The 27,993-nt window shown below is 42.0% G+C and overlaps 1 protein-coding gene across 3 annotated transcripts; it reads right to left on the minus strand.

The window, feature by feature from the left end:
- On the minus strand, positions 1 to 27,912 carry syt3 (synaptotagmin III). 3 transcript variants are annotated; one of them, XM_026355526.1, is made up of 14 exons: positions 27,635 to 27,912; positions 26,921 to 26,991; positions 22,285 to 22,655; positions 20,731 to 21,151; positions 16,203 to 16,598; positions 15,001 to 15,109; positions 14,450 to 14,626; positions 11,512 to 11,638; positions 8,280 to 8,498; positions 6,855 to 6,975; positions 5,277 to 5,448; positions 4,459 to 4,588; positions 3,574 to 3,667; positions 1 to 3,259 (listed from the first exon to the last, which is right to left on the minus strand). In XM_026355526.1, the coding sequence occupies exons 4-13, from the start codon at positions 20,879 to 20,881 to the stop codon at positions 3,578 to 3,580; spliced, it is 1,692 nt and encodes a 563-aa protein (XP_026211311.1). In that variant the 5' UTR covers positions 20,882 to 21,151; positions 22,285 to 22,655; positions 26,921 to 26,991; positions 27,635 to 27,912; the 3' UTR covers positions 1 to 3,259; positions 3,574 to 3,577. The 3 variants fall into 3 exon arrangements, with proteins under 3 accessions (XP_026211311.1, XP_026211393.1, XP_026211228.1); XM_026355608.1 differs by lacking the exon at positions 26,921 to 26,991 and having other exon boundaries at positions 22,423 to 22,655; XM_026355443.1 differs by lacking the exon at positions 26,921 to 26,991.
- Between the last annotated feature and the right edge of the window lie 81 nt (positions 27,913 to 27,993).

Here is a 27,993-nt window from a genome sequence, read left to right on the forward strand (position 1 = left end):
ATTTCCATTTTCTTTGCTTCAGCCACACTGTTACTTACACATTCACTGACATCCTGTGACCTGGTACAGCTGTCCTGACTGAAACAATCACCCTGACTGAACCCCTCACTCAAATTCTCAGCATTAACCAATAAAAAAGTAAACCTCTTGAATAAATTATATATATATATTTATATATATAATTATATATAAAAAAAACAATTGAAAATCAAAAAAAGAATACCAATTTGAGAAAGCTAAACACAGCATAAACAATGTTATTTCTTCATCATCGTTTTTGACCACAGAGATAAACAATTGCTAGGTCTCCATTTAGTCGTCATTAGTAGTATTAGTATCAAGTTCATTGTCAGATTTTGCTTAAAGCATCACTTATATAATTTTTCATTGCATCAAGTTGACATCATTCATGTTAATATAAGCATGCAAACATGTTTCCCTGTGACCATTCAGAACTGCACTAACACGAGAAGACAGCGAAAGAGAGAGAACGGAGAGGAAGGAACGAGGAGGTGTCTCACACACACACACACACACAGAAAGAAAGAAAGAGGGCAAGATGGAGAGATGTGATGTCGCTGAGAGAGCAGGGAGGTGGGGAGGGTGTGGGGGGGTAGAGCAAGACGTATATAGGTGAGGAGGAGGTGGGGGAGTAGAGCTGGAGAATAGGTAAGGGTTGCTAGAGAAGAGAATGAGTAATCAGACCGTAATCAGACAGACGGGAAACAGAAGCGAGGGAGCAGACGGAGGGAGGAAGAGAATAAGGGAATGTGCCGTGAGTTTTTTAATCTGTTACGAGGCAGCAATACAAAGGCTAAATAGGGTAGACACGAGCAGAGAGAGGAAGGCTGGGAAAGAGAGAGAAGTCTGGGGCCCGGAGATCAATGAATCAATACCATATCTATGCATACAAGCTGATCAATGATCCCCCAGCGGACGAACCTCGCAGGTTTAATGCTGGATGTGTCACCCCCTTTTATACCTGATCAAGCACGCCGCTAAGTCTCACTGCACTTCTGCGATCCAAATTCATAGAGAAAGAGATGGCTCACCTGAAACACACATACACACACACACACACACGCACACACATCTTGTACAAAAGTGTTTGTGTGTGTGAAAGGAAGAGAGGAAAATGGCAAGGATAGCAATACAAGTAGCTGTAGTGAGGTGTTGTACTGTTGTTTTGCTGAGGTTACAGTAGCAGTCGTAGTAGTGGTGACAGACATGGCTTTATAAGTCTGTATCGCTTTACACAGGAAGTGCAGAAATTCCAGGAGCTTGTTTTCTCTACGCTAACACCTCCTCCACGCTGTCTTGCTTTAAGGGGACCTACATTTGCCGTAATCTGTAGACAAATGTAACAAACGAGCCGTGTATGTTTGCCATTTTCATTTTTTTGTGATTCTTCTAGTTAATTTAATCAAAACACACCCAACAATTTAATTTTCAGTCACTGATCCATCAGGTTTTTTTTTTTCCCTCGGACATACAGTACACAAATTACTGAAAGAAGTACACGATCAACACAGTTACTTACATCAGGCAACGGGTTAGGGAGGAGAGGTGGGATGAATGATTGGCAGCTGAGTTCAGAGACAACATAGACAATACAAACTAATATCTATGAAAGACAGTGTTTCCCCACCTAGTGCAATGAGGCATGTACAGATTACCACACACACACACACACACACACACACACACACACACACACACACAGTGGCTCGTTGTAATGTAATGACACAGGGCAGAAGACACATTTGGTTCAAAGACAAGCAGTTTCAGTCTGTGGATGTGGATTTGAGGAGTGACAGAAGAAGGGCGAGGGAGGCGGTGAGCACAGAAACGTGTCACACAAAAGGTCACAGTGACAAACAGGCATACACCCACACACACACACACACACACACACACACACACACACATACAGACACGCACGAATACAAAACAAACACTCCCACCAACACGGAAACACACACTAATAAAAGCAACATGGACGTGTGTGTCCTTCTAGAGTCTTGTCAAAGACATGACGTGGACTTGATGATAACAATTTTCTCAGTTGAAGCTGGGCGATGACTTCTTGAGAGAAGGAAACAAAATGTCCTGCAATGATAGAAAAATAAAATAGAGTGGCGGTATCCTTCTCTTCCATCCTTCAGCAAGCGCACTCCAACGCTCCAAACTGATGCTGGTCCAATCCTTCATTCGACTTGTGTAGTCCTGCCAGTTTGGCCAACGATCAAAGTCAATAATCAATGTCTCTCAGGAGCTCACACCATCCCATTCTTTATAATAAATGTCATGAATAAACTCCTTTCCGCATGTCCGGTGTACTGCATTACACAAAAGACAGAGCAAAACAATTGGAATAAAAAGAAAAGTTGATGCTAAAGAGCACCACGAGGATCAGGACAAAAAGCACGAGGAAAAGGGACACATTTCAAGGTTGAGTAACATGCTTAGACCGATAAGTCTGTCCTCATTTTTCGCTCGTCTGACATCAATAAAGACCACAGGACGCTCTGTCGTCTTTCCTCTGGGAAAAATAAGAGAAATATGTCTGAAACCAGAGGGTAGAGCCTGGAGAAGCCATCCGAAATAGCCAGGAGAATCCACCATGAGTGTTTTGTCCTGCTAAGTACTACATGAAATGTTTTCCTATACAGTACGGAATATACTGTACACCAATGTTGCAAAGAAAAATATCGACATAGTGATTTTCTTCTTTTAAAGTCTGTACAAGGGCATGAATCTCTGGTTGAAATGACTATTCTATGATGGCTTTCTTTTTCTTTTTCTTCATTTTTTTTTTTTGTTGTCATAAAAGTTGTGATGTGACAATCACACTCCTCCTAAATGAAATACTACACTAATTGGAAGATCACATGAACTACACACATACCACAACTTCAGTATGTATTTTTGTGTGTTTGAGTGTGTGTGAGTTACGTGTGTTTGTGTCCTCTTGCTAGATCCCAAATATACACCTCACGTGTCCTACTGTGCCATTTAATGTCTGCATGTGTTTGTAAATGTGTAGTCTGATGCTCAAAGTGTAGCTTATGGCGGATGTTACTATTTTCCCGGCTTGGTTAAGACAGCACAGGACTTGGAGGATTCATTAGCAGGAGCAAAACAGCACTAGCAGTCGGACACTAGCGGTGTCTCTGTATCTCTCTTTCTTTGATGGAGAGAATTATTCACAGATGAGAGGGAAGAAAGGAAATTCTGGAGCTGGAGAGATGATAATGACCTGAGGAAAGAGGGAAGAAGGAAGAAAAAGGCAGATTAGGCAAGAGAGAGACAGTAGAGGAATGAGAGAATACATAAACAGGATGCAGTACTGTAAGTTTGGGAGGGTGCATTACATAACCCCTAACATCCAGATTATACAGATGCTCTGCCTTATAGCTCTCTCCCTGCTCAGTATGTGGCTGTGTACCTGCTATACTCTGTGAGAGCTAAAATGAACCATGTATCGCTTGTGGAAGACACACCTTACATTATGAAATAATACAAGTGCAAATTTATGCTGCTGAATGAAGCAAGAAGTCAGTAGAGGCTCACAGTTTCAATCGGAGTGAGGACTGTCCACCACGATATGGGGCTTGGGAGAGGATGCTGGAGCACTCTTCGACACAAATGTACCAATTGCTTTTTCCTGCAGGGAAGGAAACGGTTTTGCTTATGTTATGTTGTTGCTATGGAAGGATCAGTTTAAGTGCATTTCATTAAAATAAATTAAAATAAAATAACATTTTAATATGACATATTATACATTTTACCATACCATAGCACAGAGATACAGCTAGCCTAGCTTTGACCAAAGTTAACAAACTTCACTAATTATTTATATTATAACTATAATATAATTATAACCAGGTAATATAACTGTATATTCTGCAAGTTGAAACACTCCCTTTAACTTTAAATCACATAAGCTTCTTTTCCAAAACATAAATTGTTTCCTAAAGTAAAATTCTAGTTTGTCCACATTTGCTTCTCTACTACATTTATCGGAAGACAATATTTAATAGATACTTTGCAAATTAAGATTTTACTTACATAGTCAGCTTCTAAATTACAATGTGTTGTTAAGGATTAATTATCCGACAGAATATAAAGTAATTAAATTTTGCTTCACATAGGAACCCATTCTTGGTACATTTAATTGAATTATTTAAACGAAGCACTTGAATAATCACTGCTACTGTCGTTGCTACTGCCACTACTGCTACTGTACCCTTTTTCATACAGTACTACTGCTTTTCCTCAGGTAAGCTGCTGCTAATACTACTTCTGATGATTAGAGATAATTATTTGGTGAAAAAACATTTTTGTTATCATGCCCAGTCACAGACGATTGCACACACTGATGCGCACACACACACACACACACACACGTGCAGTCACGGTCTCACACACACACACACATGATCATACGGACATTACCTCCACCAGCTGATGCCAGTGCTCTATTGGTTTGCGTGGATTGGCCAGCATGGCTGCCCAGTGCTCTCTCCCTGGACCATCAGCTTCGCTGCCCACACGACACATCCCTATAACCTCATTATGACCAATACTGACACGCAGCAAGGGATTGGAAGGATGGAAGCAAGGACAAGAGATAGAAGTGTGTGAGCACAGCAGCGAGCAGATAAGGGAGGGGTAGAGAGAGGGGGGGGAGAGAGAGAGAGGGAGGATATAAAAAGAAGAGAGACAGGGCTTGTAAGAAACAGGCAGCAAGAGTGTCATTTATCAACCTTGAGTACTGGGAAAAGAGTACAGCGGCTGAGGAAGGATATTGAACAGCACCTCACAAATACACACAGCTCTGTATAAAAGCCTCATGTCAGCAGGGAAGCACGAGTACAAACATACAAAAGCACACACCTATGGAGATGCCAAATGGAGGGCAGACTACATAATAGGGAGGCGGTGCCTCCATACACAAACACATCAACCAGCCAAGTGTTGCTGCGAGCGGCAGACAGACAAACACTGGCAGGGTTACACGTCTTCCTTCAACATTAGCATAAATCATGCTTATTCATGAGGTGCCTGTCTATGTAAAACAGGCAACATCCACCAGGAGGCTGACTCACAAGGGGGCCCTCGTCGTGTACAACACAGCCACCGCGCCATCAAAATGTGATGACCAAAAGGCAACAGCAAACCTCACACTGCATGTGCAAACGCACATTCAATAAACAGCACGCTTCACACTAATGATTGGTTTTAAAGCCCCCAAAGCATCTCAGCTTGCTCACCAGTCATAGTCCATCACCGCAATGATGATGGAGACGCTCTCTATATTTTCATTGGGAATGTCAAACACCAGTGCCTCGTTGTACGTGGGATTCAGTGTGTTCTTCTTTATGGAGGTCTTCCTCTTTTTTAGCCTTCGCCCGTCACAGATCAGAGAAGCCTTCACGTACGGATCTGAAGACAGAGACAAAGAGAGAGACGGAGAAAGAGGAAAAAAAGGGCAAAGGCAGATGATAGAGTTAAAAAATATGGGATAAAAAGCAGCACAGAAGAAAAAGAGGGAGAGAGAGAGAGCAGGGGGGGGTGTAAGCATAGAGAATAAGATAAGGGGGGACCCCTGCAAACACTGTTAGGTATTATGCTCACAGGTATCCGCATCTGTAACACATAAAAGGCATGAAAATCAAGTCACCTTGGCAAAGCTGGATTAAGAACACAAAAGGGAGAAAAGCAACACAGGTTGAATCACTTCAGTTATCCATTCAACATGTGCTGCTCAGTGAAAGCAGCCAGGGAAATACACACACCCACGACTCGATTTTTATGCTGCATTTTTAAACACCTTTCAGGCGCTGCAATCATCTTGGGACCACTGTAGCAATAATAACGGCATGTGGTCATTACCTTTTGAGATATCATTTAATCTGGGAGTGCACTGCCACTGCAATTACTAAGTCTTTAAGTGAAGGATAACTAAAGAATAAAACCATCAGTGATGCTTTTGTTAAGTCAGTATTAGCTTTAGCAATTGTGCTCTGTGATATCACTATGGTGAGACAACCCACTGCTGTTTCTATCTATTTCCAGAGACAGACAGTCGTTGGTAAATGTTCTAAGCATCTTGAGGTTCTGCGTCTTACCCAAGGACACACTGACATATGGACCGGAGGAGCCGGGGTTCAACCCTCCAACACCATGATTGGTGCATGACCACCTGCTGAGCCACAGCTGCCCTAACTGGTGCTACACCTGATTTTGCTTATCCAACAAAACATACTGAAGCTAATTTGTGCTGAATGCTGTTTTTAGTAACAAATGAAGTTCATAGCTTCAGGTAGAAGAATTATTCATAATGTATAAACGCTACTTCTTAGAGGAAAAATCTACCAGGAGGTTCTCTTACATGTTCAATCTTGTGATTCTCAATTTATTCCATTATAGATTAAGCATAGATTTATAGTAATATACTGTTTTCCCCTTTGCTTTAACACATTTTGCCTGTTTCTACTTCAGTAGGTGATTTATTAGGTTTCAAGAAATGCATTTCTGATAATCTTTGTGCTCAAACCTTAACTTGCAATGAGGAAAAGGTAACAATAAAGCTATGATTTACCTGTAGCTAAATGCCACAAGCTCTTTTAATCTGCAGATTGGGTACCATAACAATAAAATCTCTATATGCTTTCATTGTCCTATATGTGCTGGCCACTTATCAATTAAAACAAGAGATTAACCTAAAATAACTCAGGAAAGCACCTTGCATCAGTGGCAGCTGTGTTTAGACAGTGCTAAAATGGTTTTCTGTTATTTTTACCCTTAGATTTTGGAGGTTTTACTGCAACATAAGTGTAATCCTTTACCTGAGAAGCCAGTCAGGTCCATGGCTTTGAGGTTGGTGGCCTTGATGACTGTAGCAGTGAGCCTGCCTGCAGTGGGCAGGTAACACAGCGAGAAATTAAGCTCCCCGAGATCAGCCTTCTCCTGTAGGTCACAGCACACACAAGCACGGGTCAGAAATGGAGCATAAACACTGTGATCACAGATGGCATTAGAAACAGAGACAGATAAGAAAAACACTAACAGACAGCTATCTGTTGGGTTTCTATGATTGTCTGTAGCCTGGAAAGAGCTACATCTGTGACAGCAGGCGTCCTAATGTGGACAGGCAGAGTGTTTAGGCACAGGGGACGTGCCGTCACTGTAAATGAGTCATATGCCAATCTGTCAATGTCCCCAAGTGGAGGAAAGCATTATGTAGAGGCGACGATTCTTCTGGCTTTTTCTATAGCTCCCTCCACTCTCATCCACTGGTCTTCTCACAGCCTGTGGTCTCAGTGGCACCACAGTAATGACACCAGTGGTATTCAGGTCACACTGTGGTGTGATGACTCCTTGGAGGCTTTGAGTCTCACTAATCAATACTTCTCCAAGTGAAACAGTAAAATAAGCTGAGAGGCTGATGCTTCAAACTTCTTTAATAAATGAAATGCCTTTGCCAAAATAATTTTAAGACTTTGCTCTTTCTAATTTTCTAATAGCCTTCTATGAATATTTCATATAAATCTACTTGACAGGATAAAAACGCTGGCTGTGGCCAACAGTGCCTTTCCAGTCGTCTACCCAGACTACCGTATGTACATATTCCTTTGACTCATATAAAAGCAGAGAAAGTCGGAAATTATTTGAATCACATGAATAATAGAAAACCGAGCTGTAAAATGTAACCACAATCGAATCCTGATTTGTTATTACTGAATTAATAACGATGAATGGCTGTGGGTTGAATTCACATAATTTCCAGAAGGTTGTTCAGATAAAGAAAATTCTTTAAATTTGACAAACTTGAAAATGGCATTGGTGAACAGAAAGCACGTTTGCAGTATGTGACTCAGAATACAGAGTCACGTACTGTATTCTGAGACATGCAGAACACAGTACATAACTATAATGTAAATCCTTTGTCCAGCTATTAAAGCTATTATTAGCAGTATATCCTTAAATTGTTGGTTTATATTCTCATACATACTCATACTTTGTCCAGGCTACAATTCAGATTTATTTTCATATTATAACTGCATCCATTTTTACTCAAGATGTCAAAATGAAACTGTCACTTGTGTCATGTTTGATATTCATGACACAATTTATCTGGGCTTCGACTTGTAATTTACAGCTGCAACAGCCACAAAGCTCATTCAGATTTGATCACATCTAATCTAATCTACAGTGGGCATCAATCAATGGGATTGTTTTCTGTTATTTCTGCAGCAGAGCTTTGTCCTTACCGCTGTGCCCTCCACAATGTCCCTCCAGATGGGTTTGTCCCCGCTGCCCTCACTGAAGTCCAGCAGGTTGTCCACTACTACCTGGCCGATCAGGTCGTGCCTGGAGAAGCGGTCGAAGTCGTACACAGAGAAATGCAACTTCCTGGAATGTAGCTCATTCAACGGCACGCCGAACTGAAACGTCTCGTTGAACACTGGGTTTAAGGTCTTTCTGTGAACCTGAGAGAGAGAGATGGACAGAGTTAGAACTCACAGTGACACCTATTGACCAGTATTCATTACACTGTAGTAGAAGTGTTTATGACCTGATTATATGGGAGAACATTAAGCTGCCCATTATCATCATGTTTAATACATACACATCACAATTTAAAATCTTTAGCCACACAACATATGCATATGGATAATAATAATTTCTCAGCAATTTAAATATTTTTATTGTAGCCTTTGTCAGAAAAACATTATATAATCATTTTACAGCTGTATTAGCCTTAAACCACATTCATTTTTCTTGCCTTGTTGTTATAATTTTACTTTGCTGCAATTATCAAATAAGTAATGAATAAAATACACATGCACTGACATTGTATTTATTTCAGTATTTATTCCCATATTTCCAGAGTGTTCATCTCTATATAGGTGGCTATTTATTTTATTCCTACCATGGATGATGAATAATTATAATAATAATAAATGTATTTATAGAGCACTTTTCTAAACATATGTTACAAAGTGCTTCACAAGAGAGACAAAAACACATGTAGCCCAACAAGATCAACTTGAGCAAGCACTAGGCTAACAGTGGAGAGGAAAAACTCCCCCTAGAGGAAGAAACCTCCAGCAGAACCAGGCTCAAGTTAAACGGCCATCTGCCTCGACCGGTTGGGGTGCAGGAAACAGTGGTTCCTTACATGGTAATGTGTGTCCTGTTAATTTACTAAATTACTTTTATGGCCTAGCACAATTTTGCACTTTTCTTTTAACCAGTGTTTTTACATTTGAGCCTTTTGCATTGATCCTTATACAGAAATGAGCCAAAGTTTTTTTTTCAAACATAAATACATGTCAGAAAACAAACAGAAAAATAAAAAAGCAGCAGGTTGTTGGAAAAGCTTAGTGATGTTTTGCATACACATCCAAAATCCACTGAACTCAGGATATGTTTCATGAGCAGAACAAAATAATCACTGATTATTCTAAACACACAATCAATAATAAAGTAGAGCTGAGAAATACTTGGTCAACATACTTTACTTTAAAAGCAGTAATCTACATACATAATTACACAACTACTTCTTCACATAACATCTTTGGCTCTCTCATTGCTGTTGTTTTTTTATATATCCTTGTGTTTGAGTTTCTGTTTGAGTGTTTTTTTTTTTTATTTCCCTCCTTTTTTGCCTGTATTCTGCTCTTGTAAACAGCTCAGTTCTTCTGTTTTATCCAAAACAAATTGAAAACATAAAAGGTATCTCTTCCTGTAAACCAGAGGGGATTTTTTTTTTCTCTTACAGAAAAGCCACCACAGACTTGTGAATATAAACGCTTTGATTAACTGCCTGTAGGATGAATCACATTGTGCTGAAAGCAGCTGAACAGACAGTGTTACATGTAAAGGTCCTGAATCAGTATTTGAAATTGACTGATCCACATTGCTACAAAAACAAGACACAGAATATATACCAGGACTGGTTTGATTAATAGTGTGTCCAAACTTGCCGAAAATGTCCTTGATCAATGTAATTAACCTCACCACCACGCTGGCTGACCTTGTCCCTCAGCTCGGGAGAGAAAAGTGAATTTTACACTTTCTTGTTGGATGAAAAATCTAATCAAACCTTCTGAAATAAAATACATAAAACTGAAAACTCAATCTCTTGTTCCTCAACACGCACAAAGTTTTCTTTCTTCTAAACATTTAATAACACAATAACACCTTTCCTATAGGTTGTTTCACGTCAGCTCACCTCCAGTGCGACTGTGTGTTGTGTTTTCTGCGTTGTGCAAAGCGGGTCAACTGAAATGCAACGTTTTCAATCAAAGCCTGCAGCCTGATGGAAAGTGAGCTGCTGTAATTTCCCGCTCATCATATTTTAGCACGTTGCAGACGATAATGTGTAAATTTGTCTTCAATCTTATTCCATCTCCAACACAAAACTTTACTATTTGCTGATTTACGGGAGGGATTTTATTTGCCCTGAAAACATGCTGTCATGCAATAAAGCTGCTGATAATTAAAATGTGACACGCACTCGATTTTCTAAATCCAACTTTTGTCACTGCGTGAGTGGGTCTGTCACTCCGGCTTATTAGCACTTGATGATTACTTATTAGCTTTGGATTAAACATGCAGCTGATGGAGGCACACTGCCTTTAGAAACCAGAAACACAGAGCTCTAACGTCTACTTGTAGGTGATGTCTGTTTCTCCCTTCAAACTATTTGGAGGGATGAAAGCGTGGCAAAATACGAGTGGTATTAAAATCGAATGATAATGAGGACGTGATTGAAATTAAACAATCATCTGCACTCTAAACAAAAGAAGAGCTGTATTATGCAAATGTGTGAAGCATTCATGCTTTTCAGGGGCTGAGAGGGCTTTTGTGTTAAACAGGAGACAGTCACACAAAGCGTGGAAACCAAACGGGAGAAATTTTAAACTGGTACAGCTTCATTGTCACACTTTCTCGGCTCCACAGTCGATACTGACCCTTTTCAGCTGCAGAAATTCTCCCAGTTTTATCCCATCATTGTACAGTGCTACGGGTGATATTTATGGTTATAAAACAAGAACTAAAAGTCACATTTGTGAGGCCCCTGAGCTCATACATCTTGAGTTTCTCCACAGAGAATAAATTTAGAAGACGGGAGAACTTTTTGAGGGCTAAGGGTGCTTTTCTAGGTACAGAGCGTCCTGAAACGTCCTGAAATACTAACTGAACTGTCCTCAAACACCAGGATAACACATAGGAGTTGAGTAGCGCTGCTGTGCAATAGTCTGAAGTCCATTATCTTGAATAAATTATGCCGTAGATTAGATTAGATTACATTAGTGAAACTGTAATGATTCCCTATAGAGGAGGCTGGGTCATCAGAGCACGATGGAAACAGGCAGGAGGCAAGCAGGGAGTCCGAGCTGACGATTGTTAAAGCATGTAGAGAGTATTAAAAGAACATTAAGGCTGAAAGTCAGCAGTGACGATACAGGTGAGACTGGTGGTTGTGCTTTCTACCTTAGTCTGGAATTTCTTCTTCCTGTCTGGCAGTAGGTAGATCTTCACATACGGGTCAGAGAAGCCATTGGCATCCTTCGCTGGCAGGTCCAAAGCCTTTAGGATCTTCACCACCAACTGCTCCGTACTGACACACACAGAATAACAAAATCTATTAGAATTTCACATGCTCATAAAAAAAAAAAAAAAACGAAAGACATGAAAGACAGGGGTCGCACAAATTTACACAAATACACTGTGAGACCCAGACAGGATCAACCCACACACACAAACACCTGTGCAGGCTTTGTACGTAGATAGAGGCGTGGGAGGCTTTCTCTTTCTAGAGCAAGGATGTGTGTGTTTGCGTGTGTGTTTGTACGTGCTTGTGTGTCATCCCTGCAGCTGTATCACAGTTGAATTATGAGAGATTGTAAATGTAAGTACAGATGTACAGCCAAGGAGAGTCTGGCTAAAGCTGAGCCCAGTAATAATCCTTACTTTTCACAGTAAACGAACAGATTGTTTGTAAGTAGTAAGTAATATATAATCCAAAAAGCCAAAATATTGAGTTAAATCTAACATAAAACAGAGATAAGCAATAAATACAGTATTTAAATGTGAGAATATTTGATTAGCAATCTCTCAGACTGTGAGTCAATTATCAAAATTGTTATTGATGATAATATTTTTCTGCTCTCTAACTGTTCCAGCTCTACAGTAATGAGGAAACTCATCAGTTATGCAATATTTTCTACAGCCAAAAAAATGACAGATTGTGGCTTTAAGATGAGATTTAGTGTCTCACACTCTGAGTGTTATTTGCTTACAAGTATAAAAAGCCAAAATGATGAGACAATATTATGATATTCCATCCTAGTAACACACTTTTGTTCAACAATACTACATTTAGGTACAGTTAGAAGCATTTGGATTTATAGCAGCACCGAGAAATAGCATTAGTGGCCCTCATAGAAACAAACCACGCAGATGCATATTCACAAGTGCACATGTAAGCAACGGTAGAGCTGCAGGCTGTATTTCTTTGTCACGCACACGCACGTATGAACACAGAATCGCACACGTGAGCGCAGCGATACACGTCTTTACATTTGAATGCTCCATTCACAGTCGTGGCTGCGTCTCATGCGCCATTTGTTATGTATTTAATTAGCAGATGAAGAGGAAGATGGCTCAGAGGTCTTTAATTAGACCTCATTAGAATGTGTCTCTCTGTGTTATCCAGTGTGTCAGCACTTCATTAGCTGCTTTAGGGGAGCAGTGTGACCTTTGAGGCTGAGGATCAGCGGGGCAAACACCAACAGTGACCCTGGAAAGTTCTAATGTCTTCTGCCTATGTGTCTATGTGTACCAAGTGCAAATGAGACACGCTATTGTTGACAATAAAACCGTGACCAATCCGAACACATGTTTACCTCTGAATCACATCCAATTAAGGCAATTGAATAAACATGTCCATTCTGCAATCACATCAAATCAGGGAAATGCTATAGAGTTCAAAAGCTGCAGGAAATCGCATTCTCAGCTCAGCACGATGAACATTTTAACAGCAACAATCCTGACCAGTTCAAATACTTATCTTATGATCATTTGTCGTGTTGTCCACGGCAACATTCGGATGCACAATGGAAAACATCAGGAATCTAACGCGCACACACAAAAAAACCCACCTCTACCTGATCACCATGAGCTATCATCCATTTGTTGTTTATTATATAGTCACAGGTTCCCTGCATTCACATCTTAACCAAAACCCAAGGTTCTTTACACAGTCCCAGAGACGTGCTGCAGAGCATATACCTATACTGCTTGAGCAGAGAGTGAAATTCACGGCCTTATTCCTGGCAGACAATGCCCGAAAGCTAGCTGTTAGTCCCACAGTGGAAATATGTCAGCTTTTAATGGGATTGTCAATAGAAATGCCTTTCCCAGAGGATCTGAGGAAGATTGACATTGTTGTTCCCGACTGTTACACTCCAAACAGCAGGGTCTCACACATTTACATACCAATCTCATCACAGCTCCGGCGCTAACACACCTCTACGCGTGTGTCTACACACATCGCCACACACTCATCTTGCAGCTACAGCTCTAATCTTTTGTCTTTATCCCCCAGGCGCTCCAGCTCGTCTTCTCCCCCTGCTAAAGCCACATCCCTCCAGTGTAATAACGGACAGCATGCATGACATAAATGATCCTGCGACTTTATGAATAGGGAAAAGAATAGGGAACACATAAATAGTTTGAATCATTAACCTCGCTCTCTGTGCAAGTCCCTTGGTAATTCTCTGTATCTCTGACTGTAACACAGTCTGGTGTTATTACGTGTTGACGGGGGCTGCTGTTTAAAGTGGTTCACCATATATAATTCAGGAGTGAATCAGCCGCTCGCTCCCTTTCTTTTCTGACCATCAGCACTTTCACCCATTCTAATGTTTCTACATGTCAGTGCAGGCAGGAATGGGGGGGCTGCCAGCTGAGCCGCAGACAGCAAGCTGTACGTTCCTCCACACAACCCACAACCAGCCTTACTTACAGTGCACTCACACTTATTCATACGCACACTCTCCCGGCGCCCAGTCCCCACAGCATGGATCCCACCAATTATGTACTTAAACCCAAATTATTCAGCTTTAATGGAGAATAGTCAAAGCAGCAGATTCAAGCCACTACAATCTGTGCCACAATAGATGCCTTGTTGTTGTTAAATTTACATTTAATGGTTGTTTAATTAATATTTCAGGATTATCACAAACAAGGGACGTTCACGCCCAATGATAAGATCAAAACGATGCAATAAATGTTTATTTATGTTCTTCTTTGAGCGGCAATGACGGGCTTTGAGTCCAGCCTGAAATATCTCAATAACTGCTTTTTGTGTGAATGGTAAGACGATGAGCATGAAAACATTATACCTGCTAAACAACTGCTGACTTACTTGAAGGCATAGCGCAAAAGGAAGCTGATCTTGCCGCAGTTGTCACCCTGTTTCCCTTCACCCTGGTCCCCTTTGGGTCTGTAGAGCTCTGGTTTGATCTGCCCAATGCTGGTTACCTGCTCCTTCTCCTCGCCGTGGAAATCAGGACTGGAGAGCTGGTGAGTCATGGGCTTTGGCCTAAACACACACACACATAAGAGCTCAGGCGGTGAATATTAAGTGAAGCACTCACACACACACACACACACACACACACACACACACACAAACACACACACACACACCAAAAAAATCTGCTATGTAACAGTGTGATTCAGCAGCTTAATTAGAGATGCGGTGGCAGCTAAACCATTTCAATTGAGTTAACCTGTTTTTATTTGCATAAGCGTTTACACACCTTTTTTTTTTTTTTACAAACACAATCATCACTGTGTTATCAAATCATGGCAAGTTGTGCGACGATGGTGAAACTGCTAGACTTGATAAAAAATGCAAGCACTCGGGTAAGAATGCACACATACAGCGTAAATACTCATATACTCAGTCCTGACCTTGAAGCGACCTGCTGCTGGGAATGAGCATTGGGCAGATCTTTATGGGACTGGGCTCCACCCTCTGAGTTGGGGACATCTGGAGACATCTGACTCAGCTTCAGAGTTCCTAACAGAGGGGGAAATGGACACGACAGTCCTTGATGACTCACATGCCTCTACACACTGTCATTACAGTGGGTCTAAAGAGATTTTTTTGTTGTCATTGATTGTTATCACTGATTGCACTGATTGCATCGCATTGATTTAACAACAGAGCCAAGGGGAAAAAATGAGCACACATATTTACTATATAAGCCAGTGTGAAAGGCAAACAACCCAGTGGTGCATGTTTATCTGCAATAAAGGCAGCCAGCAAACATTTGACTGAATAATGATAAATAACCTGCACTAGTGTTGATGGGCAGTGTAAATACAGCAATCATGTCAAGTCACGTGTTTTTATCTTTCATCTAACATTTGAGAATCTATTGCAAACTAATATTGTTTTCTTGAAAATGAATTGAAGACTGAGTCAAATTCAAGGAAAGGGTTTGTTTGTAGTAACGCACTCGCACATAATGATGATTCTCATTCTTGTTCTTATAGAACATTTATTACTCAGTTCAGCTGCTGTCTGCAAACAATCAGAATCTAGCAGCCGAATTGACAGTAGATTTTTCTTTTACAAAACAGACCTCAAAATCCTGAATAGAAGCCTTAGCATCCAGCATCCAAATATGGTTTTAAAAAAACTACATTTTGTCTTGTTTGCTGTATAAGATGTTCATCTGCAATGTTTGTCAAAAAAATGATTGATGCGACTTTAAGAATTAAACTAATTAATTTGTTAATGAAAAAGCAGGTGTTATTTGTTGTAATTAAAACCTCAGCTCAAAGACACAGTGTAGCCTGTTTCTCCAGTTTTCTCCTATACTATACTAACTGTCTCTATCTGATAGGAAACTAAGGCAGCACAATGAAAAAGTCATATTTCGTGAATGTAGCTCTGCTGAAAGAAAACCCATTTATACGTGCAATAATGGTCAGCATTCATCACACACCACTGGTGCACCACAGATACATTTTTTTTTACTGTATGTAGGTAAATGTATTAAATTCAGCACGAGTATATCAAAATGAGAAGTTATTGACCGAGGCATTACATTACTCTCACAGAGTGGGATTAAGAGTATCTAATGTCTGAGAGCTCCCTCTCTTACCAGCATTGTTGGGGTAGGAGTCCATGTCCAGGTAGGAGTGCTCCTGGGTCTCATGTGGCCCCCCAACTACACCACCGACCTCGCCCCTCTCCAGCCCCACCAGGTCAGAGAAGTGGGGGTGATGCTGGCCCTGCTGACCAAGAGTGGGGTACAGCGAGGATGAGGAGTGGCCCTCCTTTCTCTGCAGCAGTGGGGGTAAGAGTGAGGATCCCCCGGTGCCCCCGAGGCTCCCGACCCCAGCACTTCCGGGCAGCAACCCTGATGTCAAGCTCAGTCCTCCACCTTCCTTGTCCCGCCATGGGAGCCAGCAGAGTTTCCACGAGACAAATAGTGAGACGGAGAGGAGCACGATGCCACAGAATGTCACGATGACCGACAACAGACTGACAGAGATCTCTAAAGTAGAGTAGAGGAAAACATGGAGAGGCGAGAGAACGGTCAAAAACAGGAGACTGAACAAAAACAAAGGAGCCATAACATCATTTTAATAAAGTCAGTATTTACATGGAAAGAACAAATCTCATTCAAAAGACATATGAAGAAAATGTAGTTTTAACGAGCTGAGTCTGCAGCCAAGTGAAGCTAAGGACCATGGCAATGTCATTAGTTTAAGTTTTGACAAACTTAAATATTCGAAAATAAAAGAAAACGTTGACCTTAGAGTAACATTAGGGGATCACAATGATGGACCCCCAGTAAAACACTAGCCACTGATTCACGTTGCTAGCATAAACAACCTAACAAATGTGTCCTACAATATACATGTACCTAACAAATCCACTAAACCACTTCTTGATCAACAATCCATCATTCATCATGGAGCAGGAGAGGAAACTTGCTGTAGGCACAAACTGGTTGCATATCAACCATCCCCTACAGCAAAAACCCTACATCTGAATCCTGAGCTTAAAATGGGGACAAACGGTGGTGGAGTGGGGACGATGTGGGGGCTGGGGATTGGCAAACAATAATAAAAAAACAAAAAAAAACACCAACACTCACAGTGATGTCTCTATGCAATGTCATCCCGCATTTCCTCATGCTCAGGAGCTTTTTAATCTGTGACGGCTCAAGTATTGTGTCTGAGGGGTACTGGTGGTGATGATGATGGTGTTGGGGGCTTGTGTGGATATGTAGGGGTGAGGATGTGGGTATTAGGGAGGGTGGATGGAGCATGACTCATCCGAGTGAAAAAGTGAGCAGAATTAAAGAAAAGCGCAGTTTCAGCACCAGAGCGCTGGACAGCTCCAGCCACAGCCTCGGTCAAAATGAGCCGCTCCACAGCTCGGGGGACTTTTGAGGCTCTTTTTATGGTTTAAACTGCACATGTTGGAGCCTTTGATTCATAAATCCATGATACATTCATGAAAGCGGACATATCTTATTAATATTTATTGATTATGTATGAATACATCTACAAACTAAACAAGCAGCATCTAAAATGATCCAGAACCACTTAATGTGATCCCTGTCTTTTAAACGGGCCAATCAGAGGCCACGATGAACTCTAGGCCCAGAGCCTTGAACATGAATATTCATGTCTGTAAGTAGACCAAGAACACTCATTACTTTACAGTGTGCTGATTTTTGTACTCTTCCCTACCTCACAGCATCAAACTGTAATTTTTGCCTCTCGCCATCTTGGGCTGCATCCAGACCAGAGGGGAACCAATTAGCCATCCTTCCTGTCCTTTGGGCGGGCCAATCATCACCTTTATGTGCAGTATAATAGCACTGTCTCACCATCGGAGGAAAGTGTGTCCCCCTAATCTGCCACAGCGTGCTTGTGCAGACCCACACAAAGGCTTCCTTTTCTTTAACTTCTTTTCCCTCTTGTTTCTCCAATTCAGTGTCTTTATATGCATGACAAAGACATAAGCACTGTTAAATCACAAAAAAAAAAAAAAAGAATGAAATTTTATCTGTAACTGACAAGACTGAGAGCAAATGAGTGAAAACAAGACAACAGCAACCAATCCTCCAGCCCTGGGGTACATCTTCTGGAAATCGGTTTTCCTTCTGCCTCTACCCGCACTCCGCTCTTACTCTTTCACTCTCTCCTCTATATAATCCCCTCAAACACCCCTCATTCCTCGCTGTCATTTCTTTTCCCATGCTGTCTGCTTCTGCACACTCTGACTTTATTCCTCTCCTCAGCAACTGTCTCTTTGTTCATCACCCCTACCTTCTCTCCCTCCTTCTCTGTCGCTCCTTCCTAGCTCTCTCTTTGGTGAATTATTCATCAGTCTGTGTATATCATTAATCAGCACTTGTTCAAAAGATATGATTGGGGGTGGGGTGCTGTGGAGCTGGGGGATGGGCAAGGGGGCCATCGATCTGTCGTGGTGGAGAACAAGACGAGATGGGAAGTGAGGAACAAGTGACAGAGAGGGAGAGAAATAAAGGAAAAGTGAGCAAGGCGGGAGAGAACATGATGATGGAGATGAGAAGACAGGGGGAGGGCAAAGTGATGGAAGAGGAAGAGAGGTAAAGAGGGCAAAGGAAGATAGGACGAGCTAGAAAACATCAGGGAAAAAAGGCACAGCAGTGATGAACAGGAGAGAGGTGGAAGAAAAAACAAAACAATCCAAACCATAGACAGATTGGTGCCCATGTTGAAACAGACATATAAGCTGACTGGGTTTATTCCCTCTTTTCGTTTCCACGGAGGAGGAGGGGGAAGATTAAGGGAGGGTTGATAAATACGATGCAACTACCACACCATGTGTGAACGAGTAGAAACCAAAGAGGCAATGATAGAGTGAGAAAAAGCCAGGGGAACGGAGAGATGGAGGAAACAAGCTGACAATGATTTAGAGGGAAACCTAAAGAGAGGAGGGGTTTAAGGATGAGAAAGGTTAATGTATTGATCTGAAGGGGAAAAAACAAAGTGAAGTGGCAGAGGAGTAGGTTGTGTGTGGTTGGCAGATCAGGGTGTGCTGATAAGACACGGCTGTGATCAAATGTGCGCGGGTACTGTCGGAGGCCAAACCGCTCTCCTCCATTTGTCTCTCTTTAGGGCCTGTCGCTGTACCTTCCTGAGCACTGATCCTGCCAAAGATCCATCGCTAATCCACAAAGCATAAAAAAGCGAGTAGGTAGGTGGATGGGTAGGAGGCCTCTGAAGTGCACCGTGAAGAGGGACTGAGACTCCCTGTCAGTCAGCAACTGATGCAAGCCCACTGGGACTCGTACATCGCTCCACATCAAACACATCTTCGCTGCTTACACAAGCCATTCACTGACAGCTTTCAGCGGCTGCGGTCCTCGTAGGGCTTGGAGACTTCCGTCAGCAAACACCGAAATATCACATCTGGTAGGCAAGGGGGCCGGCGCCTAAAACCATGGTGTGACATTTCTTCACAGAGCCATCCAAATCTCCAGAGGCAACACGCAGCCAATCCAGTCTAATCTACACTGAGCCACAGATATCCATGCTAATCTGCATAGCAGTGTATTGCACTTCCAAATGCTTCAATGAGAACCCACACATAATACTCTTCACACATTACACTCACCGTAACACGATGCACCTACTCGGTTTGGTAAAAAAAAAAAAAATACAGTTGTAATCCAGCTATGAGATAACAATCACAGAATTCTACTGAGACTCTTTTGGGGCTCGTAAAAGAAATGGGATGGACTGTACTGTAGCCATTTCTATCTAGCAGATGAATATTTCATGGTTTGTTGCTTTGAGTGCCCAGGACAACTAACCGTCTTTAACCATGAGCACTCCTCTTAACATTGGCCAGCTCTTTGCCTAAAAGGCTAACATACAATATGTCATGTTCCTGTATGTATCCGCAACAGATGTGGCATTACTGGAATCTTTTGCTAGCGCTTTCGTGACAAAACATGCAAAGCATTTCAAGTATGATGTGGAAAAGCCTGATTCAGACTAAAGCTGCATACTAAGAATGTTCAGAGAAGCCCATATTAACTGAATGCTTTTTAAGTGGGTGATCAGTTGCTTACAGCTGTACCAAAACTCTTTTAATATCAAAGACTAGCCCCCCCCCAGAGGCTTGAAAGGTGTCTGTAAAGATCACATCTTCCCCCCTTACAGAGTACAGCAGCTGTGCTCTACTTGAATATATTAAACTAAAGATCTTTCATGGTATCAAATATAAAACAGTGCAAATATCTTGTTAAAATCATGAGTGCTTGGGACATGTTGGACACACTCTGTACGAATACAGAGTAGAGGAGCGGTTTATTCTGTAGGAGCCACCTTAAAGCGTGTTATCATTGGTGCACATTTGAACTGACATGAATCAAGCTGACTACAGCCTCTGTTCTATGTCAATATGTAAACAGCCACAGTTTATAAGTCACCTTTTAAATCTATAAGGGGTAATCCTTTCATACCCGGAAGGGACATATTAGGTTTGAGGCAGAGTGAGACACATTTTAATCTGGGGTTGAGTCACCTGGGAGCAAACATACATGATAATAGCTTCTCTTACTATAATGTTATTAGAAAAAACTTGACATGTGCAGCTTCAGCGTCGCTGCTGTCCATTACCTGTGTCCAGGCTTCTGTTGCGACCTCTCAGCAGGTAGCTGAACTCCTGGCAGCGTTCACTCTGGCTGTACCCCCTTGGGGAGTTAAAGCACAGCTCCTCCACCAGCACCAGCGCCTTCTTACACAGGTCTTCATCCCAGTCCCCCGACATCCTCCAATCTGCATCGCACTCTCACCCGCAGTCAGCCAATGACAGCACAGCCCTCGCCGCCCTCACCTATTGGACGGCGCTCGGGTAAGCTGAGTGTTGGCCCGTCCACCTTTTACAAGGTGCGAACTGAGGAAGGGGAGGCAGAGGAAGCTGAGGGACAGCAGTGATGAAGGAACACGAGGGGCTCTGCAGGGTGCCTTGGTCTGGATCACAGAAACCAGACTGATGTGCCCATGGATAACTGAGCGACACCCACCCCTCCCAGTTTTCCTGAAAGAGATAAAAGGAGAGCAGCATGAGTGTAAGGACATGAAAGTGGACAAATCAAGTTTTTGGCAGATTGGTCTCCTCACCCATTAAGTGAGAACACTGATGCCAGAACCATCAGTGTGTCCCTGATAGATCATTGGCTCCAGTGCTACATAATATCGCCTTAGCATTCGCTATGAAGAGTGATACTAGCCAACTGGCAAGTGACAAAATTTTACCTTTTTGCTGTCACCAGTAAATGTGAAGTATCCTGAGACACTGGTAAAAAAGGTTCAGTTTATGCAAATTATTGTAATAATCTACCCACTAGCCTCATCACTGGCCCTCTGTCACAAACATTACCGTTGGATTATCTTCATCAACAGGGAATTGTTTCAGTCAGGATATTACTGTTGCATTTTTCAAACCATGAATTAGTTTCTATTGTATAGGGGGGTGCTTCTTGTAGCAGGCTCTTCAACCTGATAAAATCACCATATAGTTTATGTAGAGGTAGAAGAATGTAACCAAAGGGTTAAATCGCCTTAAATTACCCCTTGGTTTGAATAAATATTGTGTGTGTTGTGCAGAACTGTTTATGATACTTTAATGGGGGGCAACTACTTTGCAAAATAAACAACTTAAATTACTTTGTAGAAACAAAATAGTTGAACTATAAGTCCCTATTTTTAACATACTGCACAGTATAATTCATATTTTACTTTCTATTACTTAAATGTCAACCTGTGTCCTGCTCAGTAATACTAGATGCCTCAGGATTCACTCATCATGGTGCTCATACTCAGCCTTGGTGCCAATGATTTCCTGGAAACAGTGATGTTTCTAGCATCTAAAACTGATCACTGGGTCAGTCACATCAAAACCTCATGTAATATTTTAAAGCAAAACACTCTTTACTGTTATTACAGTGTAATTTAGGTAATCATGAGCTCTCTTGTACTGAATATATTGCAGTAACCACTGTGAGAGTAAGACCGACTGGCTTCTTTTTATTATTTCTCTCTTGGCTAAAAAAAATTGCAGCTTTCTCAGATTTAACTTAATATTTAGCTTCATTACTCTAATGAAAAATACAAAGTGAAGTGTTTAATTAGCTTTAATAATGGCATAAAGCTATGGTTTGTGTGTTTTACCTTTACTGAACTTGACTTTCGAGGGTCTGGGCCATGTTGAAAATGCAAGCCGGTGAAGAGACACTCTACACGTAAAATTTTCTTTGCAAATAGATTTGGCTGAGGAATGCTGAGTTATGCCTGGAGTGCATACATAACCTTTAGCTTGTTATTTTGCTAATGTTTCCAAGACCAGAAATGGGAGCCTGAAGATAAGTGTCTTCTTTTCTTCACTGCAAGCTGGGAAACAGAGTCGAGCTCTTAGTCATCTAGCTCCTACGGTAATTGGTGGATTGCATCGGTTTCTATGGTCTCCCCACCACATCAGCGTGGACTGGAAGTCAATGTCTGATTTGTGGAGACTCTCTTTTGAAGCTCTCCTCCTGCATCACCTGAAAAACAATTAGGATAAATCAGTCAATATGGGGCATGAAGACAAGGGCAGCAGAGGCAAAATACGTAACAGTTATGACACCAGTAAACACTGTGTTCGGAGAAAAAGCCATCAGATGGATATATAATTAGATGTTTCAAGTCTGTATGCCTTATGGGTGTACTCCTCGTCCTTCCATTTGAAAGAGACTAGACTTATTTAGCAAACCATCTTTATTTTTGAACTCATTCTGTCTAAATAAAAACAGGTCAATGCCCAAACTCCAGTTTCTCACAGTCTCTGAGTGTCGGGAGACTCTGACCGACGAGAATATATGCAAAGTTGTGTCTAATAATACTGACCCGTAACAAAAGGCCTGATTTTCTTTAGGTGTTTTGTGACACAAGCTCTGATCTTATTGAAAAATAAATCGCTGGTAATCCAATGTTCATGGTGAGAGGTCAGTTCACCTTTCCACGGAGATACTTTGTCCTTGCGAAGCAGCAGACCTATTTCTCAAGCAAGCTCCCTCGTCAGACTGGACAAGGCCTATTGATCATTTGATGTATGTTGTTCTGTGAAATGTCAACGCCAGTCTTTGTGTGCTGAGTGGCACCTCCCTAGCAAAGTGCTCCTTATGTGTCCATCTGTCTCCAAGCCATCAATCAATCACCACATTAGGCAAAGACATATTTCACTCTGAACAAGATCCAAAACAAGAAGTCCTTCCACTCCCTTTCTAGTTTTCTGTCTCTCCTCCTAAAGACAGAAACCTACTTTCCTCTCTGGTTCACCCTCTGTCACTGTCTCTTTTGAGAAGCTGATTGTCACATAAGGATAGTCTGTCAGTCTAAAGGAAACTCAGATGATGCAGAGTCTATTTATCTGTCCATCTCGCCGCAGCCTATTCTAGAAATGAATCTGAAATTAGTGAATTAAAACGCTATCCAGACCCAACATCCTACACCAGCCCTTTCCCTTAAGCCCCCTCCACTCTGTCCCATTAAGATAGTAAATCTGTCTGAGTGACTTTAAAACCCAAGATATCTCAATCTGAGGAATGGCTGCCTGGCACAAAACCTCCTGCTTCAAATGCCAGTGAAAGCATCAGGAAAGAGGGAGAGGAAAAAAAGAAGTGGAGGAGATAGACAGACAGAAAGAACGATTGTGTAGCAAGAGACTGAGGAAGAGCGAGACGGAGAGAGAGAGAGAGAGAGAGAGGGAGGGATAAGAGAGATGCTGACATTAAATTGGAGGCGAGACAGATAAAGAAGGAGGGAAAAAAAACTGGAGCAGAGAAGGGCAGAAAAAAACATTGGAAGCTTGCGGCGAGGGTGACACAGCAACAATGGTAATCAAGGGTTTGGGGATGCAATTTACTACAAGCAAAATATTTACAAAGGCTGGTTATTCACAGATAAAGTTGACGAACCATTCCACTCGCACAGCATCATGCCCAGAAACATACATTCCTAGCGTAGTGTACAGAGCAACACTAAACCTCCCACAGACGCTCCATTGACTGCTGTTATGCCTGAGATCAATACTCTTAGGGAACAAATACGCCACAACACAGTCCAGCCAACCCGTAAGATCACTGTCCGACTGGGCAGAGGAGATAGGACAGCATGCAAGGTCACACTCTAATCACACCACGAGGAAATCACATCAGGATACGCAGGTCCTGTCCAATCACATAATAGAAAGACGAAAAAAAAAAAGGGAGAAGTCGATGCTCAATTATGAGAAAAGCCGGCCGGTCTGATCATAAACAGATGCCACTTGTACCAGAAACAAGTACTAGGGCACCCATTAGTGGCATCAATGAACTTAAATATAAAGTTATAGCTGTTATATAGGACAAAGTGTAACCTGAACGGGTGTCCTTGAGCAGGACATTCGTCCTCTGGCTGGCCCCTCGCGTTAACCACTTAAGATAAGAGTGTCAGCTACATATCTCATTTTTAATGGCTCGGTCCAGCACTTACATACTCCGTCTAGCTTATAGTGAATAAAGGAGATGAGGTATTTCTGTTTGCGGCCCCTGCTAATGAACAGATCATTCTTGCGTTTGCACAGGAAGAACAGATTTGGAGCCGCCCTCAGGTGCACAGAGAGCCGAGAAGAGGAAATCCACAAATCTAAATCTAAATTACAGTGAGAAAGTGCAACCAAACATCCCAATGCGAGGGGAAGAACACTTGACACAGTACTGCTTTTTTTTATTCCTAGGACATACACCAATAAATATTTATCTAATATCAAATGCACTCCCTCACCCATTCTTGAGTAGTTGTATTGAATTCCTCGTGTTTTGGCTCGACACTCCTCGTACAAGTATTCCAGTGGTTTTCTCCCTTACTCGGAAATTCCACTGAATACAGCCACAAACAACACAAATCTCTGAGCTGGGCGAATTTGATAAAACCCAGGGGGTGGGTTTTTCAGGAAAAGGGATCATGTTAGAGAGTGCGACTGAAATCTAAAATCTGTATGTGGAATCAGTCTCCGAGGGATGAATCACACACCTCAGCTGGGTTTGGGAATTACAGTGATAAGGCGTTTGAAACGCTGCCGTCTGCTGAATGAGAAGTGGAAGACATTAAGATGCTCGCCACAAACCTGTGATCCATTTCAATCATTAGGCATTACATTTTCTAGAATATATTTGTCTTTATATTGAAAAGAATATATCCCGTGTGAGTCTGGTTCAGGCGGCGACTGGATCAATAGTATTAGTTGTAGCAGTGGAAACAGTAGTAGGAGTATTACCTTGAGGTTTTTGTGATTTTAATTTTAGAGTCCACCTAACAAAAGGAATTTTAAGATCATGTCCTTATTCACATTTCAGAAAATCTTTTTCAGTTGCCTCCTATTCAACTCCTCACTCTTTTTTCAGCCTCAACTAATGGGAATCACAATGTATTGCTAAAACGTCTGTTTTTATAGGGAGACACCGAACACTTTCATAATTGCAAAATTCAAGTGAGAACAGTTAGACCCTTTTTGTGTGAGAACATAATGCCTCTGTAGACAAAAGAGACTAATCCATTGGATATAGCTAATAGGATGTTTCAGGCGGGTCTCATTGAACCTGCTTTCAAGTCTTGCTATCTGCTGCCACGCTCTTTCTTTTGTTTTCATCTGTACCTGGAAGTCATCATTAATTGAACCTACCATCCTTGCCCTGAACGTCTTTGTAGTTGTTTTTTGTTTTAAAGTCTTTAAATATTCTTAAGTGTTTAAGCTAATTTCACACATCCCATGCCTCTGCATTTATGGCACTTTTCACATTCTCATCAAATACATGTGATTTCTGTTCTTGTTTGCTTCACAGAGGCTTTGCAACTCGGCCCTGTGACCCACTCCTCTCTGTTCCAGACTTTGATGCTGTCTGCTCTGCTCTACCCCGCTGGGCCGTACCGTGTTGTGTACCACCTCAAATCAATGCACTCGTGTACCTTTAGATCATCTACTGTTCGTCAGGACGTTCCCTGATTCAGAGAGGTCATGACCTCTCTCCACCAGCCTCTCTCCTCCTTTTTGTTTTTGCATCACTTCTTTTCAAGGCCACTCCGACGTCTGAATGAGACAATGCTATCATTGCTCCGTTGTGCTCATTCGGCTGTGACAGATTGATGCACAGGGGTAAACAGATAGTGCTACTACAACGCATCTTTTTGGTTACTCCAGTGGAGCAGTACTGTGTTTTGCCGGGACAGAGACGGCGCCGTATGAGGCCAAGATTGAGCGTGAGGATATTAATGTCTATTGACTAGAGGTAATAGCTTTGCTGAGTCCCAGCCCCGAGGTTGTTCCAATTTAGCCTGTCTTATAATAGCTCCTGGACACCCTTTCAGCAAATAAATAACATGAGGTGGGTAAGAGTGAACCCTAATATGTGCGTAAGATCATATATCTCTATAATATCTGTAATCAAACAAACACACACATCCAAACAGACCTATGCCTCCTTTTATCTCCACCTCTTTCTATCCACCTTTCACACATATCAAAGGTTGCTATTCCGGCTTTCACAGCTTCCACCACTCTGGGCCTGTTGAAGCTGCAAGTGTCTAAATTATCTATAACATGGGACAGGAAATAGAGAGCAAGTGGCCAGCCAGGAACCCTGGGATATTGCTCTTCCTGTCTTTTGCACAGCCAATGGAGCTGCAGAGCAGGACCTATTTACAGACAGGGAGTGTAATCATACACATACACACACACACACACACACACACAGAGAAGCACATAGACAAGCTCACTTCATTTTTCACCTACCGTCAGAGTCGGTGAGTCAGTGTGTCTCTCTGGTTCTTTCTTTTTTTTTTTTTATTTAGCTCCTGGACACCCTTTCAACAAACACATTTTTATTTATTTAGTTTTTTTGTGTGTTTCCTTTTTGACCATTTGCATTAACACACTGCTTTTCTGCGCTGGGGAACCAGAGCAACTGTGCCTTTGATGGTACGGGGGAGTGGGGTGAGGTGGAGGGGGTGTGAGTGTGGGTGGAGGGGGAATTACGCACGTCTTACGCACGTCAACCTGTCTTCTGTGTGCCTTCTGCGTGCTCGTGCGCGCACCCCACTGTCTGTCCGTCCTATATCCAATGGCCTTATGCTATTAGACCAAAAAAAAAGTTCAATCCACATCATTAGAGGGAATGGCTGCCATTGATTCACTTGTAATACAGATAGTCTGTTATCTCCTACATAGGCTAGTACAGCCTACACAAGCCTCCACAGAACAGGCATCTCACTATATGCTCTCAACATATACCTACCACTGGTAGAATGCAATATGGAAGAGCCAAGGTGATGCACAAATATTAGACATTAAATATTTATGGAAAACAGACACATGCTGCTAGATTTAGGGCACATTCAGCAGAGCCCAGTGCGGGATGCAGGATCAAAGGAGATATGATGCGAATAACGCACGCATCACAGAAACTGACGCGAATGCATGTTGTCTACAAAAGGAATATCCTCCTACCTCTGCGTTGCAGAAGCCACTGTCTTCCTCTCTGTTCAGTTTCCGTTTTACGGGGCTCTTCTGCTGTTTTAGTCAGATGCGACGCTTGTAAAGGGGCATTCCGCCCTCTTTGGCTCCGGCCACCCCCCTCTCTCGTTCTCGTCTTCAAGACGCACCGAGCAATGAGCCCTGTAACCGGGATGACAGGCTGAAAGGGAGAAATGAACAATATCTCTCCCCTCCCCTCTTTTCCTTCCCGTTTCCTGTGTTCTTCTCTTATATTTGTCTCCCTCCTTGTGTTTTTTCCTCCTCTCTATTTCTCTATCCCCTCCCTCTCACTCCCTTTCTCGCGGTTGCTCGCTCGCTCCCTCTCCCTTTTT

This window comes from Anabas testudineus, chromosome 8, assembly GCF_900324465.2.
Source record: "Anabas testudineus chromosome 8, fAnaTes1.2, whole genome shotgun sequence".
Lineage (NCBI taxonomy): Eukaryota > Metazoa > Chordata > Actinopteri > Anabantiformes > Anabantidae > Anabas > Anabas testudineus.

Excerpts from the sequence above, each read along its gene's own strand:
- syt3 (XM_026355608.1), bottom strand. The coding sequence starts at position 20,881 with ATGTCGGGGGACTGGGATGAAGACCTGTGTAAGAAGGCGCTGGTGCTG. Across the intron at positions 16,599-20,730 it reads CAACAGAAGCCTGGACACAG|AGATCTCTGTCAGTCTGTTG; the intron begins GTAATGGACAGC and ends ACTCTACTTTAG. Across the intron at positions 11,639-14,449 it reads CTTTTGCGCTATGCCTTCAA|TACGGAGCAGTTGGTGGTGA; the intron begins GTAAGTCAGCAG and ends TGTGTGTGTCAG.